The sequence below is a fragment of the Lycorma delicatula genome, chromosome 2 (genome assembly GCF_047948215.1).
Source record: "Lycorma delicatula isolate Av1 chromosome 2, ASM4794821v1, whole genome shotgun sequence".
In the NCBI taxonomy this organism is placed as follows: domain Eukaryota; kingdom Metazoa; phylum Arthropoda; class Insecta; order Hemiptera; family Fulgoridae; genus Lycorma; species Lycorma delicatula.
The window spans coordinates 70,584,481-70,602,297 of record NC_134456.1 but is presented as its reverse complement, the minus strand read 5'-3'; the positions used below and the strand labels follow the sequence as shown (position 1 = coordinate 70,602,297).

The 17,817-nt window shown below is 28.0% G+C and overlaps 1 protein-coding gene across 1 annotated transcript in view; it reads right to left on the bottom strand.

Annotated features, from left to right (window-relative positions):
- MED15 (mediator complex subunit 15) overlaps window positions 1-9,622 on the bottom strand; it is a 68,817-nt gene extending 59,195 nt beyond the window's left edge. Inside the window, exons 1-2 of the mRNA XM_075355534.1 lie at window positions 9,360-9,622; window positions 2,203-2,290 (exon numbers count right to left, since the gene is read on the bottom strand). Of these exons, the coding sequence (XP_075211649.1) occupies window positions 2,203-2,290; window positions 9,360-9,421 (150 nt within the window). The 5' untranslated portion in view covers window positions 9,422-9,622. The remainder of the gene's footprint in view (window positions 1-2,202; window positions 2,291-9,359) is intronic.
- Between the last annotated feature and the right edge of the window lie 8,195 nt (window positions 9,623-17,817).

The window sequence follows — 17,817 nt, the reverse complement described above, 5'->3', positions numbered from 1 at the left end:
TATTTTTTCTGGCATAAACACATTTACAATGACAACTAAAACTAAATTTTAAAATAAAATGTTTTTTAAACAATTAATTCATAATTTTTTCAGTTGTCTTTGTAAATTATAAAATTTAGTTGAGGATTTTCATAAATATATATATTCTAAAATTAATGTTATCACCAACATGGACAAAAGCATAGCAAATTACATGTAACTGTTATATCATTATCACAAATGTATTACAACCAAATAAATGTCAACAATGTTAATAACTTAAATGAAAGTAAGAACATAAAATTAACATGTCCAATAACATTTTTTTTTTACTATACGCTTTAAATAAATTTATATTTAGGTTTATCCTTGGTCAATTTCTTGAATCATTACTGCAGTAAATTTCTTTTTTTTAAATAAGCACAATAAGTTTGTAGAACATCAGTTCAATAAAAATTATATTAGCAATTTATGAATTCATTAGTGTTGTTACCAGAAAAAATTTGTTTTCATTTTGCTTTATTTACTGCTTGAAATGACAAATTAATACACTATTGACAAAAATTTCTCTCAGCCTGTGTTGAGAGTACTCTCATATAATTTAGTTTTTGGAACAGCAACTTGACATACATACGTATGACATACATTTTAGATTCATACGGATAGTTTGTAATCAATCTATTGTGGTTAATTCTCTATACGATGTATAACTTTAACAAGTACAAAATAAATTTAATTATAATATAAACTGTAAAAAAGAGTTTATAGATTCTTTTCTAAAAAACTTCTGCAGAGTGTGTGTGCAATATAAAAGTAAAAGTTTATGATTGAAAAGTAAAAATATATTCACAAATTTATCTTACATTCACATAGCTTGTTTGAATATTTTTATAATGGAATTATCATTAGTAAAGGAATCATCAATAAAATTCAATCCTAGTTTAAAAGATTTTCTACATATTTACTCTGAAATTAACATGCAGATGCCATGCATGCTGCATGATGATGTGTGCTGATTTCTGACAATAACATGCTCACTCTGTATGAGTTTGTATCAATGTGTCTTTAGATTTCTCTTTTATCACAGACTATTTTTAAGATATAATTACAAGGAATTAACCTTTTTTTTATTTTCTTACAAAGCTATGCATGCTTTTAACGATAGTGAATATAGATTGGTATAACATTATTTCTCTAGTATATTTAAAATTAAGAAACTGATTTATGTAACGCAACAGAGCTAAGTGGGATGCTTGCACAAATATCCACAGAAAATCAACATTCAAATTAATAAAGCCACTCCTGAAGTTAAAGTGTAAAAAGTGTATCATTAATAATAACATTACAGTAAAAAATAATCCTTACTGCAACACATTCAAACACACACACTGTAAGCACTAACAGCAAATAATCTAAATAAATCAGTGTACAGAAACAGAAAATAATCAATAATTTGAAATAATCAAAACAACTAAGCTCACATTTGTAAAAGCACTTACAATATAAAAAAAGTAGTACACAACAGATGGACAATTAATTTTATTTTAAAAAATAACACACATTTTTATCTAGAAATCTTTTTTACTTAAAAAACCCATCTCAATTTTTTCATTATTCTATAATATGTAAAAAAAACTTTATATATATAATATTTAGAAAACATAAGGATACATTTCATGAATCAACAAGAAAAAGAGTTAAATTTTTTTTATTATATTTTTGCCTGGAGAAAAGTTTGCTTCTTCTGTTTCTAAAATAATATGGTTAATAATGTAGTAGGCAATCTACCACTGTAGTTAGTTTTTAGATGGCACAAGAAACGCTTCATTGAAATAAGAAAATAAGTAAATAAAATTATAAATATAATCTAACCAAACTCAATCTTCGCTCACCAACTTTGAATAGCAAGCGTAGGTTAAGTTGGTTAGATTATTTTTACAATTCTATTTATTTTCTTACTTCAATGGCACCATCTAACAACTATCTATAGCAGTAGATTGCCTACTACATTAATACCATAATATGTGTGAATGGACATCTTTGATGATCCCTCTTAGAAATTAAGCAATTGTATAAGCTAACTGCACACACATTTCATTATTTTACACATTATAACAATAAAATTTAAGTTCAATCATAAATTCAAAAATACCTATCAAATAAAAATTAAAAAAAATTACAACAAAAACTAAGAAAATAAATAAACAAATTAATGATACATACTCTTGTTTTAGCTTTCTGAAATACATGCTTTTCCATTTCCACACTGTTTTTAGAAGTTGGCATTCCAGAGCTACGTATTGCTTCATCACTAGAAAATAATTAAGTATACCTTACAAAACCATAAAGATAAAAAAGTAAATTAATACAATTACAAAAAATTAAGTAGCTTTCTTCTTAAAACTTGTTGAACATAAAACTAAACATAAGACAAAAAGCATGCGATTGATTCTATGCACTGTAAAAAGGATATGCATTATATTAACTACTGACTCAAAAGGTCAAATCATGAAGAAGAATAGACTCAACTGCCTTTATTACTGAAAATGAGATACCAATCACAAATAAATTATCAATTATATTAAACATTTTAAATATTCAAAGGCTGAATTAAAGAAACTAACAAAGCTTGGATTAGAAAGCCAATGTTTTAACTTTGAGCTATCCAGATGCAAAAGGAAATGGAAAAAATACAATAGCAAATTTTCAGCAAATTTAATTCTTACCAATATTATGTTCAGCATTAAAATATTTTAAACAACCCAGTTCAAGCTGGTAAAGAAAAAATAAAGTTAATAAATTTATTAAAAAAATTTTTTAAAATACTCCTTTTTATAAAATAATTTGATTTAGTTCTAAATATAAACAAAATTACCAGTAATTTTTTATTACTTGCAGTTTTATTTCACAGGAAGTTGTTATTCACAGTTCATAATAGGATATTAAAAAAATATAATTAAAAGATAAAATTACACAGATGCTGCATTAAAATTAAAATTTTTTATAAATAAAATTTTTTCCATTTTGATATTTTAACCAAAATGTAGAATCTATTTTTTCATAAAGATATAAAAAATTTATCAAAATGCAGCTGTATTTGAATAATATTGCTATAGTTTTATTACAATAAAATATGGATACTGCAGAATCCTGTCTAAAAAAAAAATATTTTCAGTCAGAGGATTTTCAAAAAAAGAATGTTCATTTTCCCTGTAATAATGGAATCTAGCTATGTTAAAACAGAAAAAAACATCTCATGTTAAAAAAAATATTTGTCATTGTAAAATATTAACCAAGAAATTATCTACATTTAATGTATCAAATACATTAAGAGTACATACAACATTTACTGTATTAAATACAGTAAATGTTTTGTTTATAATAAATATATATATTTTATTATTTAATTATATAATTACATTAGTAATTTTTAATGATTACAAGTGATAAAATGTAGCCAAATAAATACAATTTCTATCTTGTTTTGATTAAAATAAAAATAATTATTGTAACTCTTCTTTATACCATATAAATATATATTCATACTTCACATGTAATCAACTACTACAGACCAAACTGACAAATTAATTTGTTGTTGTTAATAAATTTTATTAACAAACTGAGTGCAAAAAAAAGTGGGAATGTTTTAAATGTTATACCCATGTAACAAGATTATAAAAGTGTTTACAGAAGAGGCAGTGATTCAACTAATAAATTCTGAAGCAATAAATGTTTTTGATTAAAAAGTATAATATTGTTTAGAGAAACAAATCCAAAAAAATTACATATTTCTTGATAGTAAAATAATATACAAAACTGTTTAAAAAAAAAGTAATTTTTTGTTTGCCATCCAGTAATATAAGTGTACAGCTAATATCATATGTATAAGTTTATGGAGATTTCATTGCATTTGTAATTCAAAAAATTAAATAAAATTCCTATTTATTATCAAAATTGCTATTAATTTTGATCTAGAATTAAGGCTAATAGTAAAAACTAAATTTTAAATTCTATAACAAAAATAACTTTTAATATGTTCAAAATGTTCCTTTTATATTCTTAAAATATTGGTACAGAGAATTTACAGATTGCACAACTCGCATAATCTATACAAAAGGTTTAAAATAGTTACAATATACTTCAGGTTAAAATACCCATAATACAACTTTAATGTACAAATTTACAGTTTTAAGCAAAATCTGTTGTAAATTTAACACCCAAATATCTTACACTGGTAAAAAAGGATCTCTAAACTGTCATCAATTTCAAAATTACATTGTATATTGGTTACGCATACAGAGTTGAGTACAATAATGAGTACTGTACAGAACTTTTGAGACTTGGATACCACAGAAGTATTCTTTCAACAAAAAAATGTTGCCTAGTTAAATCTATAGTATACCCCCAATAAAAATGATTATTATAATACAAATCTATCCTACCAAAACTTTTGTTTGCTATTAAATGACAAACCTAGTTGTAAATACTTAAGAAGTCACATCATGTTCATCATTAATTGTATAAAATGGTACATTTGATGTTTTTGTATTTATGTCAATGGTATTATGACTTTCATTTCATATATAGTATTCAGTAAGTTTGAAAACAAATAATCTCTTAATAATTAAAAATTGAAGTTAGTATAGTTAAGAAAGCTACCTTTATAAAACTTGTTTAATTTATAAGATATGATCAAAACTTCTCTAGAACAAGATGAAGAAATCCATATAGGAAATAGAATAAGTTGTATAAGGTTTGCAGATGGCATGTTTTTTTTGTTAGGAGATGAAACATATGCTGATATTTAGCAGACGATTTTTAATCAGAAGACACTATAACAAAAAATTGAATGAAAATGAATGTTTAAAAAACAAATGTAATGAGGAAAGGAGGCAAAGCCATTAAATGGCTGCACAAAAGAAGGAAGAATTGAACAATTAAATGAGTACAACACTTAGGAATTATGTTAACAGAAGATAGTAAATGTAAAAACAAGATATGCAAGAATAGCAATGACTAAGGAAGCATTTAACAGAAAGAAAGTTATTCGATAAAGTGGAATATAGTTGAAAATGTGTCTTGTAACGTGTTCTTATAGAGTGTATCTATATAGATATGTAACATAGACACACAATAAATGCTACTAATTTAGGCTCACTACAGATGAAATTAAAATAAATGACTGTTAAAAAAAAATTATTTTTGTCAAGATGATCTCCTATACATACAACATACAGCTACAAATGGGATTTATCTTATTTTTATACTTTACATTTTCGAAAGGTAGGCAACTACTTTTTACATGGACATTCATTATTTCTTAATAAAATTGGTATTTACATAAAATCTGATAACTCCTTGTCTTTTTTTTAACCGACTGAGCAAAGGTTAGAAGGTTAGGTCCTGTTTTAACTTGATCTGCTGACATTTTGTCAGTCTGTTTGAGCACAGTTATTAAAAATTGTATGTATGTATTGTAATTAAACTGAACAACAATGTACATGCAATTTTTGATAAATTTCAAAATGTTGGGCAATACTGCTATTGAGAATCACCAGCTGTTAGCCTTCATTAATTTAACCACTGGTGCTCTGCTGAATACTGGAAACAGTGTTTTTAATATTCATTATAAAATAAGTGTATTTTTTGGCAATAAGTAAACCTTCCACAATCAATTACAATTAACAATTCCTCTTTGAATAATATTTCAGTTTTCAATTTATTCTTGAAATTTTAATTAAATTTCATTGTAGAGCTCAATTTGTTAAATTCAATACAAAATTTACAAGATCTACTGTTCACAGAATTGTTAATATCTGTTATATCAATAACAAAGAGAACAATATTTAGTTCATTAATTGTCTATATTTGTTTTATTACTATTACTGACCAATAATTCTACAAAATTCACAAATAAATCATGTAAAAATTAAAAAATATTTTATGTTACAACTAATTTTGACTTTTGCTAACAATGAAGAGATTATCTAACATTTGATTTGAATAAACTGAAATGACATATTTCAATTTATTTTACTGAATTGAATGACATGTTGTAGGAGCATACTTTTTGGATGAAATATGGATATTTTTCTAGAAGATCCCCACCACTTAAAAGGCGATCTATAGTTGGTCAGTTAATCATTATAGTTAGTTGGTTAGTTGTTGGATGGCACCACTGAAAAGGCTATATTGAAATAAGAAAATAAATAAAATTATAAATATTATCTAACCAAACTTAACCTATGCTTGCCTTTGCTCGATAGTCAAGGTTAGTAAGTAAAGCAAGCATAGGTTATGTTTGGTTAGATTATATGGTACTTACGCATTAATGCCACCGCAGCTACAGCTTTATTTAAAAACAAAGTAGTCAATCGGATTTTGGTGGAAAATGAACAGTCTCTTTATTAATTTTAATAAATGGTTATTTATATTTATTTATTTTATAAATATAATTTAACCAAACTTAACCTACGCTCGCTAACCTTGACTAATTAACACAGTCATTTTTTGAGTACAAAGTACCCGATTGAGTACTTTGTTTTTAAATAAAGTTGTAGCTGCGGTGGCGTTAATACGTAAGTACCGATTATATTTATAATTTTATTATGGTACTTTTGGAGCCATCTAACAACTGATTAACTACAGATCACCTTTTAATCATCTTGTGACTGGCATCTTCTAAAAAAGTACTGAAATATTACTTTTTTATAAAATAATATTTACAGGAAAAAATCCTGACCAATACTTGAATATGTTACATTTCTGTAAGTTCTGTACATCATTAATTTAAAATACGTTAATCAAATGATAATTGATTTTTTAATTTTTTTGTTAGCAATGATAAAATACCTCTAAAAACCCTTTGATGTTAGGAACCCAGCCGACATAATGGATTTCTGTTGAAATAGATGAATCCCTACTACTTTTCTGGCCATCCTATTACTTTGGGTATTTCTAAAAGTTTACCACCATACACTTCTCACAAATAGTTACACCAATTTACAACTGTAAATTGTGGTTTATTTATTTTGTTTATTTGATTGATTTTCATGCTCAAAAAACTTAATATTCACCATCATATTCACAATCACATTATAATGAACGGAAGCTACAAACAACACTTTCCCAAAAAGTAATCTTACGTGATGTAAACATGAATAAGAGCATAATTAAACAGCTTGTCTGCACTCAGTTTTATTGCAAAGCCATATTTCTCAACTTTCAGTTAACACTTAATGTCATTTTATGCCAGTTATTAGATGTTTTCACCTTTAACAAAATATTACGAGTTTGAAAGAAAGAAATATACCATTCTTTTGATTTATACAATTCATTCAAATGGAAAATATTATCAGGCATCACCATAGCTATTGACAAAATCACAAACTGAACACTATAACTCAATTCAGGTAATGAACTGACCCAATATTAGACCGTGCATGAACTGACCAGAATGCTTATTGTAATAATGCGATTCAATAACACAGCTTGCTTCCCAGAAAATCAGAAAACACTTTACATTAATGACTACTACTAGTCCTTTATTATTATAATAAATATTTAAATCAATATAAATGTATAGAAATTATTTAAAAATTTGTGAGTATGTAATGGACAATTTTATTACATTAAAATGTACAATTTAAAAGACGCTATTGAAAATTATTTCTACCACATGTCAACAATATGCAGAAAAATCAGGATTTTTTAAAAAATTCATCACATAGTAATATTATTTCTGTAAAAGAAATGTTTTAATTGCAATTTAAATAAATTGGTAGGAAAACTTTTCAAAACATATCAGTTATTTATCAAAAGGAAGCATAATATAGTCATTTCTCATTTATAGAAATACACTAAAAACAGTGTTGAATTGTACAAAAACAGTTCTATTGTTTACATTGGTAGGAGTGGAAATTATGAAAAGAAAAAGAAAAATACGTTTCTTAGAAAAAGAAAAGAAAAATAGTATGGTTTGTTTTCATACAAAACGTCCAGAAATTTTTCTTTATGGGCAATAGAAATACAATTTTTATCATTAATGGGAACTAATCTCATGATCAGCAATGTTACAACTACTTCAGAAGCATAATACAACAGTTTCATTCACATTTAATGTTTGATGGTTACAATCCATTACTGAATAATTCTTTGAACTGCTATCCTAGAATTTTCAATTCCTTTTAAATTATTATCTTCATATATAGATATGTCATCTGTGAAGAGGATTTAATGGTTAAACATATTATGGAAGGTCATTAATAAACAATAAAAAACTTAGGATTCCACTTGTTAAATTGGGAAATACTTATAGTTAAAAGATGTTAATTAAATTTGTAAGGGAGGTAATAATAGTATCTATGACAAGCTGGTGAACTGTTTTGTTTAAAATGGATCTACATTATTGTTGTTTGAGATACTCAAAAAGAAATTATTAAATTAATCTGCTACCTGAATAGAGATGAGATAACAGAAGTTTAGTCCTTTTTTATTTTTTGTTAAGTTACCTGACATGTTTTATTTTCAAATCCACTTTCAGTTTCTGATAACTGCCCGCCCACATAACATTAGATTTATTGTGAGAATTAGATATTAAAGTAATATAATTTTATTACAATATGAATGATTTCAACGTAAATTCATTGGTAATTTTAAAAATAACATGGAAGATAGTAGACAAATCATATTTAAACACTTCACATAAATTTCTTAGCGTATAGCAACTATGTATTAAAATTCTTTTAGTAATTTATGTGTTTTTTTAATGTTTAAACTGTTTAAGGGAAAGGGTAGAAAAAGAGTCTTCTGAAATGCATTAAGATTAACGTTAATTTTTTCATAAGAACTAATTCTGTTATTCCTTTCTCAATTTGTTTCTGACAAAAAGGTTCTCAACTTTCTAATTGATACTTTATTGATCACCCATTTTAATAATATAAGTAATCGTCTCAAAGCAAGTTTTCATTAATGAACGGGCTATTGCAATTTGACAATTATAATATAAAGACAAATTGTTTGTTTTGTTTTTTATCTCCACAAAAGGATCCAAAATTACCCTTTTCCAAGAAAAAATGATAGAAAATTACTTTTAAGGAAAAAGTCGTTTATATAGGTTAAAAGTCTATTAATAGGTTAGACAACTGCGCAGTTTGTTTTACTGTAATGGTTTACCATCTCGTAACATTCAAATGATTAAGAATTTATTTGGTAATTATTTTTATACTTATCGTAATTTGCTTACGATAACAGGATGCTTATCAATGCTGAAAAGAAATTTTAGAAGTAAATTAGGTGACGCTTGCTAAATAATATAAATGCAATATCTTAAGATAAATCCACAACTGTTTAAAAAAAAAAGTATATGTAATAAAACTTACATTTTTTGAACGACGCTCTGTCTAAAAGCTGGTGTGCGCCATGAATTTTCGTCAGCAGCCATAATAAAACAGATAGTTTGTATAACCAAAATGTAGAACGAATTAGTTAAACGATGCTGGAAGATAAACAGTAGTATATCAAACTATTGAGACAAACTAAATTATATCTGTTAACGAAAAAACGTACCAGACCACAACCTCAACCCGTCAAGGGAAACAAATCTCTTAGTCCGTTGTCCAGCACTCCTTGAACTGAGGAAATACAAAAATCTATGAAATGGTTATCTCCACTTGCAATACATTAAGAATATTTTTTTTTAAACTCAAAAAAATAATATATTTATTTTAAGAAATTTAACTTTACTGAACCGAAAAAATGAATCTAGTAAAAATAACAGCAGGCCACTACACACTCAAATCCATAGGTCAATATATCAATTAGATTCCGAAGGAAAGATCAAAACAATGCGCGCGGTATTTCAAAGACGTTTGTTTCATATCCAAGATTATAATTTGCCCAAAATAACTTTAAAATAATGCACAGTACTTCGTTTTACATATCCAGTAATTACATATTTAAAACTATACTTAAATTTTTATTACAAAAATCTGTTGAAAAAGTTATGTTCATGGTATGCGGTTATTGTTATTTATTACTTGAGTTTTATTTGCACCACTTTTCATCTTATTTTGCAGAAAAGTGTTATTTATCATGAACTAATAAAGGTCCTATTACAGAAAGTTTTTTTGGTAATCTCAGAACTACTACTAATGGTAAAATTTCTGGTTTGTTAAATACAAATAAGAATGAAAAAAATGAAAAGTGTTAGTGTTTAAACATTAAAAAAAGAAAAGAATATAATTGGTTGACTTTGAAATCTAGTGCTACTAAACTGTACTTTGCTGATAAAAAAAAGGTCAGAAATTAATTTTTGAACCATTTCTTAGATCAGTAAGCTGATGCAAAGAATTTTTTTTTTAAATTGCTAATAAATCTAGAAAAAGTCCAGTTTCCTTATAAGTCTTGATAAGCTAAAGCTTTTTCAACCTAAAATTTCCCCTGAGAATGTTTTAATGACTGATTTTCATCTTTCCAGATAACGTATTTGAAGAAACAAAACCTTTTTACACTATTCTGCCATTCTACATTTTATTCTTAGATTTTGCTGCCATGCAAAGCAGTTGGCAGTTTATCAGTGCTACAAACAATTACTGTCCCAAGTTTAAATGTATAATAAGTTTCAATATTATTAACAAAAACTGGTTGAAAAATTACTGCTACTACTTAACTGCCCTATGAATTAACAAGAGTGTTTGGCAATAGAATAAGCATCTTGAAAAGGTTGGTGATGTATTAGCATATCACATAGCTTATATGTTTAATACCTGTCTGTAGAACAGAGTTTTTCCTAACTATTTTTCCTCACCGTTTGAGATGGATATTCTACATTACAAAAATTTAATGTATTTTTATTTATGTTTCATGCATCAGGACTAAATTCAGCTTGCTATTTTGATTTTTCAGGATTCAAATTTTTGTGCTTCTGAAAACCTGATTGGTGTCCAATGAGTGAGTTCTGTAAAATAAATCACAACTCAGTTGTGGCAGCATTAATATTTCTGGTCTTTATCATTACAATAATTATAAAAATAGTAGCATAATCACATGCTGTAAAGGAAAGAAATGAGGTGTGATTATTAAATAACGAGACTAGAATAATGCTGTAAAATATTTTATTTTAAATTTATACATATTTAGTTATTATCCCCTTCAATGTATACCCCTCCTCCTTCCCTACAACGCTCCAAGTAAATTTTCCATTGTTCGACACAGTGCTGGAAGTCTTCTTCTGTGAGCTCTTTCATGATGCGTGCCACTTTTTCTTTCACAGCTTCAACAGTCTGAATCTTGTTCCTTTTAATGCAGATTTGACCTTGGGGAATAGATAAAAGTCACATGGTGCCAGGTCAGGTGAATAAGGCGGATGGTCTAACACTGGGATGTTATACTTGGCTAGAAACATCTTGATAGATAATGCAGGGTGAGCCAGTGCATTGTTCTGATGAACTGGATTGTTTTTTCTTATTTTTTCATGGAGTTGATCAAGGACCTCAAGATTGTAATGTTGATTAATAGTCTGACCTTCAGGAACCCAGTGAAGGTACACAATCCCATGAATACCGATGAATATGAATATGTACCAGTCAGGAATTGTAGGAAATTTTTGGCATGCAGGATATTACTTGGGAGATTAAGGTGAGAAGGTTGAGTTGTCAAGGACTTGTGGAGCGGATGAGCAATGGCAGGGATATAAAGTGAGTTTATAGATGAGACCCTGGGGGACGCAGATTGAGGGGGAGATTCAGGAGGTGATGGATTAAGAATGTGGAAGATGACTTAGCAAGGATATATGTTAGAAGACAAAAAGAGTGGATAGAGCAGAGTAGAAGGCAAGGTCCTACACAGGCTTTAGTGCCAAGGACTAAATATGAAATTAACATTTGTATATTTTGTTTTAAATTTTGTAAAGGATTTTCCTCTTGTGGTTCCAACTGATTGATTTCATTTTTGAAATGAAAATAACATGGTCATAATAAGAAATTCAAAGATTTTTTTACTGCCGTCTCTAAGTATCATAGATTTTGTCATAGTGTGTGGCCTGACATTCTTAAAAATGTTGAAAAAATATTTTCATGTTTAAAAACCAAACCTGTTTTTATGGTAAATTTTGAATACAGTAAGCAGTATTATTTTTTTGTTTAAGCTTTGCATTTGAAAGCACTTGTGTTATAAGACCTTTGAGTATAACATGTTATGTTTCCTGTATAACCAGTAAATTTCTAACATTTGTGCATCAAACTTTATTGTTCGAGCCATTTTTGTCATTCCTCAGTTTCAAGTTTTTAAATTTGTTATACTAAGTTATGTTATATCTAACTAATTTAGATTTATGATTATTTTTACTACTACTAAACACGGTCAACCATAGCACCTTTTCTTCAGTATGCAGTTTCCATGATGGTACTTTTTTTATGACATAAACCACTTTAAAATCACTAAGTTGATTATTTTTACTGACATTATTACTTAATATTTAGGTTATTAGTTGTGATCAAGCCTCGATTAAATTTTTTTTCTCTACTGGTAATTTTTAAATAATTATGAATCTTCATTCATGTGATTCAATATGTTTTTAGCAGTTTTTGTGTAAAATATGGCTTATTTTCAGATAGCTTTATTTTAGCTTATAATTAAAAAGTTTAAAGTCTAGTTACTTATACAAAAAAATAAAATACACGCGCTGAGCATTTTTTAATACAGCATCTATTCTTTACAAATACTATTTGAAAATACATTCTTTAATACAGCATTTTATTCTTTAACAAAAAGTATTTGAAATAATTGTATTAGATAATTTAATTAAACTGAAGCTTGTTTTGCTCGTTAACTAATAAAAATAATTGATTTATCAATAAGTTTAACTGGTTAACTAATAAAGAATTCATAATAAAATAAGATTACGAATTTCTAAAGCTTGTGGTAGTCAAATAATTTGGACTCAAATTATTAAATTATACTCAATTTGGTAGTCAAATGTGAAAACACATTTTTTGGTCTTAATTAGATAAAGTAGGCTCTTAAGAGGTTTCCTGATGTGTAAATAATGCAGATTTCATGACTAAACAATTGGAAATAAAACCTTAAAAACAGTTACTAATGTCATTGATGTTTATACTGATTTTACATCTGGATGAGTTACTAAGTATTTACGTCTGGATGACCATCCTAAGTATTTTAATACGTTAAATATTTTACAGTAAACATACTAATGCATAACAGAATGTTCAGTAGTGCATTCCTCATAGTTAGGAGAGTTTACATTCTATTGCTTGTCTCTCATTAACTTAACTTAATAACTTATTTTTTTCTTTAAAAAAAAATATTTTAATAGAAGATATTTGCAAAACAACTTGTAAAGGTGATTTGCTGTTTTCCTTTAATTCTTTTTTGAAAAACGTTATTTACCCTTTTGATTTTTTTCCTTTATTTATTACAAATTCTATTGTAAACTCAGTATTCAAGTAAGCAATCATCAGTTAAAACAAAAAGAAGCATCTTTCAGTAACCAGACTAGTAACAATAATAATAAAAAGTTTTTTAAGTGGTTTTGCACAGAAAAACTAAAAGTAACTTTTCAAGTAAATATTGAAACACACATTATGAATAACTTTGATCAAAAACAGCATAATGATTGAGGAGATCTATGATTTGCCCCAAAACATAGACCTACTAAGATGTGTTGTTCTTTTGCTGAATCTTCCAGAGGAATTGACTCGGTTACACTGCATTTGCTTATCTTTCAGAGATAATTAATAAAAAAGATACCTTTTTGTATACATAAAACCTTGTGAGATAAGTATTACAATATACAAGGCAATTTTCATGTATATATCAAGATGTATTTGTATTATAATGTAAATCATTTCTGTCAACCTCTATGGTAGAGTGTTAGAGCATCCGTGTCATTCATTTGAAAGGTTATGGGTTTGAATCCTAATGAGGCATGGCATTTTTCATACACCATAAAATTCCACTTTTTATACACTACAGAATTCATCTTTTTCAATTATTATACAATTTTAGTATCAGAAAGTAGCTTGCTGTTGTGTTACATGGAATTTTTACTAGTTTTTAAGTATATGGTGAAAGGCATATTATCCAAAGTTTCTAATATTCAGCTGACTAATACTTCCTTCCCTCAGCTCAGATGATACCAGTTAACTGCTCCAAACTGTGGTATATAATTACCTAGTTTTTAATAAAGATAGGAGTGCAGTGGTGTTATTTTAATTTTGGTAATTTATTACATCAACTACAAATACCACTAGATGACTGGGGTCTGTGAATGTCTAGGAATACAGATCGTAGATTTGTAAACAAATGCTTTATCTTATGTTGTATACTATTAATTTTTTGTTTTTTATTTATTATAGATGATAAATAGGGTTAAAACAGCAATGATATAAATAAAATATCTGTACAATATTTAATTTAAAAGGAAGCCAGTTATCATCTCTGTATTCATTGTTTTAGTAAATAAAGATCATATTATTAATCTCTTCTTTTTATTGTACAAATCTGTGTACAATTTTACCCTTACCCTGTTGTGTTTGCAGTATGAATAATTCAGTCTTTCACAACAGAAATGGTACATTAATTTGTACAGGGGTGTCCCTGTCTTTTTAATGACTGTAATGCTTTTAAAGCATCACAGATAAGTATCACCAGCCAGAATTGCTTTCTCGTGACAGTAATAATATTCACTAGGTAAGTCAAGCTGTTGCCATGAGCAATTTTGTGTGACAGTATGATTTTCATAGGCTGCACAACATTTTCTTAAATATTATATATTGATTTGTGATTCAGTAGCATAAGCAAGATAATTAAAACAATTAATATTTAACTTTTTATTCAGACTGAAAAATATAAGTAATTAGAATTTAGTATGTATTAGGAAAAAACAGGCCTATGGCCCGGTTTTTTTTTTAATGCATACTAAATTCAAATGTAAATGTTATATGACTTATGATTCATTACACACGATTCTGTTAAATGTTTTTGCCAATTGTAACCAAATAATGTTAACACAGCTCTAACCCCAATGTTTTTCCCTTTTTTATCGTCAAAACACAAATGTAATTTTAATTAAATTGTTCATATAAAAAAGTATGAATTGTTCGAGAAGTATTAAATTTATTGAGCACTGTGTAGAGCCGCCCAGTGCACCACCATTGGTCCACTCTCACCAGTAGCAGCTAAAATAAAAATGTGAGCACAACAACAAACAAATCCATGCACCATCCTTTTTTATGGTAAAGATAATTATTATATTTTTATTTAAAAATTAAATATTCAATGTATGAAAATAATTTTTTTCCCCAGAAAGCTGCCAGAATTTATCACCTAGTTGTTTCTGAATATATTCCAAGACTGGGAACATAAAATTTTCAGCCTGTCAGCATTTTTATCTGTCATTCTCAATTTATATGCCATTTTCTTTAACTTCATATATGAAAGTAATTGCCCATATATTATGTACTTCCAAAGTAGCGCATAATATATGCAACCAACTTTTTAATCCCTGGGTATTTTTCACCTAAGTAAGAATATATTTTTGGAATTCCTACTTCTTAACATTTGTCTTTCAAAACCGATTCATTTTGGAAATCAGTTAATTCCAGTTGAATCAAAGTGGGAGCTTTTATGATTTCAAATGAAAAAGGTCCCACAAAATGAGAGAATCTTGTAATTATCTTGTAATTTTTAAAATCATAAATCCGATACTGTGAAAACAGCTATTCTGATTTTGTGTTTTTAACTACTGACGTGTAATATTATACAACCACCGTTGTATAATCACAACCACTGAAAAGTACAGAAACTAGAAACATTCTGTATATCTGTACTTCATCAATTGTAATTGAAAAGAATGGGACATCTGTAGATATATCCTATAGTTATGAACTGATTCTTCCATTTCACTAATTCTGTCTACCACTGTATTTCTTGATAATGAAATATTGCGAAATGATTAATGAATATTCTTTGATTAATGAATCATCTGTGAACGATTTTGAACATTTTGCTAATAAATATCTCATTTTGTAACTTGCTTTTTCTGCTAATTTTCATGAATTTGGTAAATACTTGATGTTGCTTACAATTACATTGATGAGCCAACCAATGGTAGTGTGATATGGAAAAATCTATCTGCTCACCAAATGAAAAGAAAATAAGTCATGTTAATGATGATTGCAGCCTCGGTTAGGAGAAGTATTTCACAGTCATTGTTAGCATCATTATTGTTCCTCATTGTGATTAGTAACTTCAGTCAAGGTAACTGTTGACAGGGCAGAAATCTGGGTATTTTATAAGTAATTAATTTAACTTGAAGGCAAATCCACAGAAATCAAAAGGGTAAATAAAATATTTATAGTGGAATAAGAAGGAAGGAAATCATATGACTTCCAATGACATTATTTTCTAGACAAAGAATATACTTTTCTTTTGCTTTACTCTTAAAACAAATTTCAAACTTTTTTTTTTAGATATTCCAGCAATTTAATTTAAATTAGTTCTTCATATTAATCTTCAGATTTATTATTTAATAACCATGATTTCTACCCTCTCTGTTGGTAAAAAGTTGCATTAACAGGAACTTTTCAGCATGAAAAAACTTTTGTTCCTTAATCCTTCAATCAACATCTATACCTGGGCGATTCAAAAAGGACTTCACAATTCCAAAAGCATACAAAAGGTTATTGAGATAACTTACATATTTGGTTGAGGTCTCATTTCATAGAAAAATACATCAAGTTTGTTACCCAACATTCACTTTGGTTTGATATGATTTCTATTTGTAATGCAACATACATTCCACCTGAAGGTGATTTCATTCCAGACTGTAGCCAGCAAGTCAGGCATTACCTCTGCAGCTGCGGTGTTAATTCAAAGTCTTATCTCAACAAGATCAGAGGTAAAGATGGTGCACAAACCTGATCTTTAATGAAAACCCACAAGAAAAAATCAGGGGAGCAAGATGGCCATGCAATTGGACCTTCACAACCAACTCACCAACCTGGTAATCAAGTATAAAGAAAATCTCAGACTTGTAGGTGGCAGTGAAGTGGTGCTGCGACTTGCTGATAGGAACGGAATTCATCATGGTCATCATCGTCTATCTGAGGAATTAGAAAATTTTGAAGCATGTCCAGATAAATGATACCATGTACGGTTGCCTCCTAGAAGAATGGACCATAACAGTCTTTGTTTGCTTAGGGCACAAAAAACATTGACCTTATGAATAATACAAATGTGGCGCAAAATTTCATGAGGGTTTTCACTACCCTATATTTAGCAATTATGGGTATTTACTTTACCACTGATGTGAAACATTGACTTATCACTAAAAATTGCATCGTCTGCAATTTTATCCATCATTTCCAGACAAAACTGCAACTGAGCAACTTTGTCTCGTCTAAGTATGTTGTTAAGTGTGGCTTAATTTGCATGCTACGTTTTTATGGTTTCAAGTGCAATTGTTTATGTAACGCCAAATAGTAGTTTGTGTTTACACAAACTCTTACGTGACAGATGTTGAGTTGATTTCTTCAAATTACTTGCAAGGCATTCTACGAGTTGTTCCACGCAGCTTCAGGTACATGTGGGCATCCTGGCGATTTTATATGTTTATCAAAACAACCTGTCTCAACAAAGGTTTGGCGCCAAGAGTAAATTGTATGCCTACTAGGAGGCTTCCTATGAAAATATTGTACTCTCTAATAATAACGCTCATATTACTCTAGTAACACGATAGTATTATACTCTCTATGAAAATTACGAACTGCAGTTGCCAAAAGCAAATTGTGAACTCAAAACACACAACGAGCACGTTCC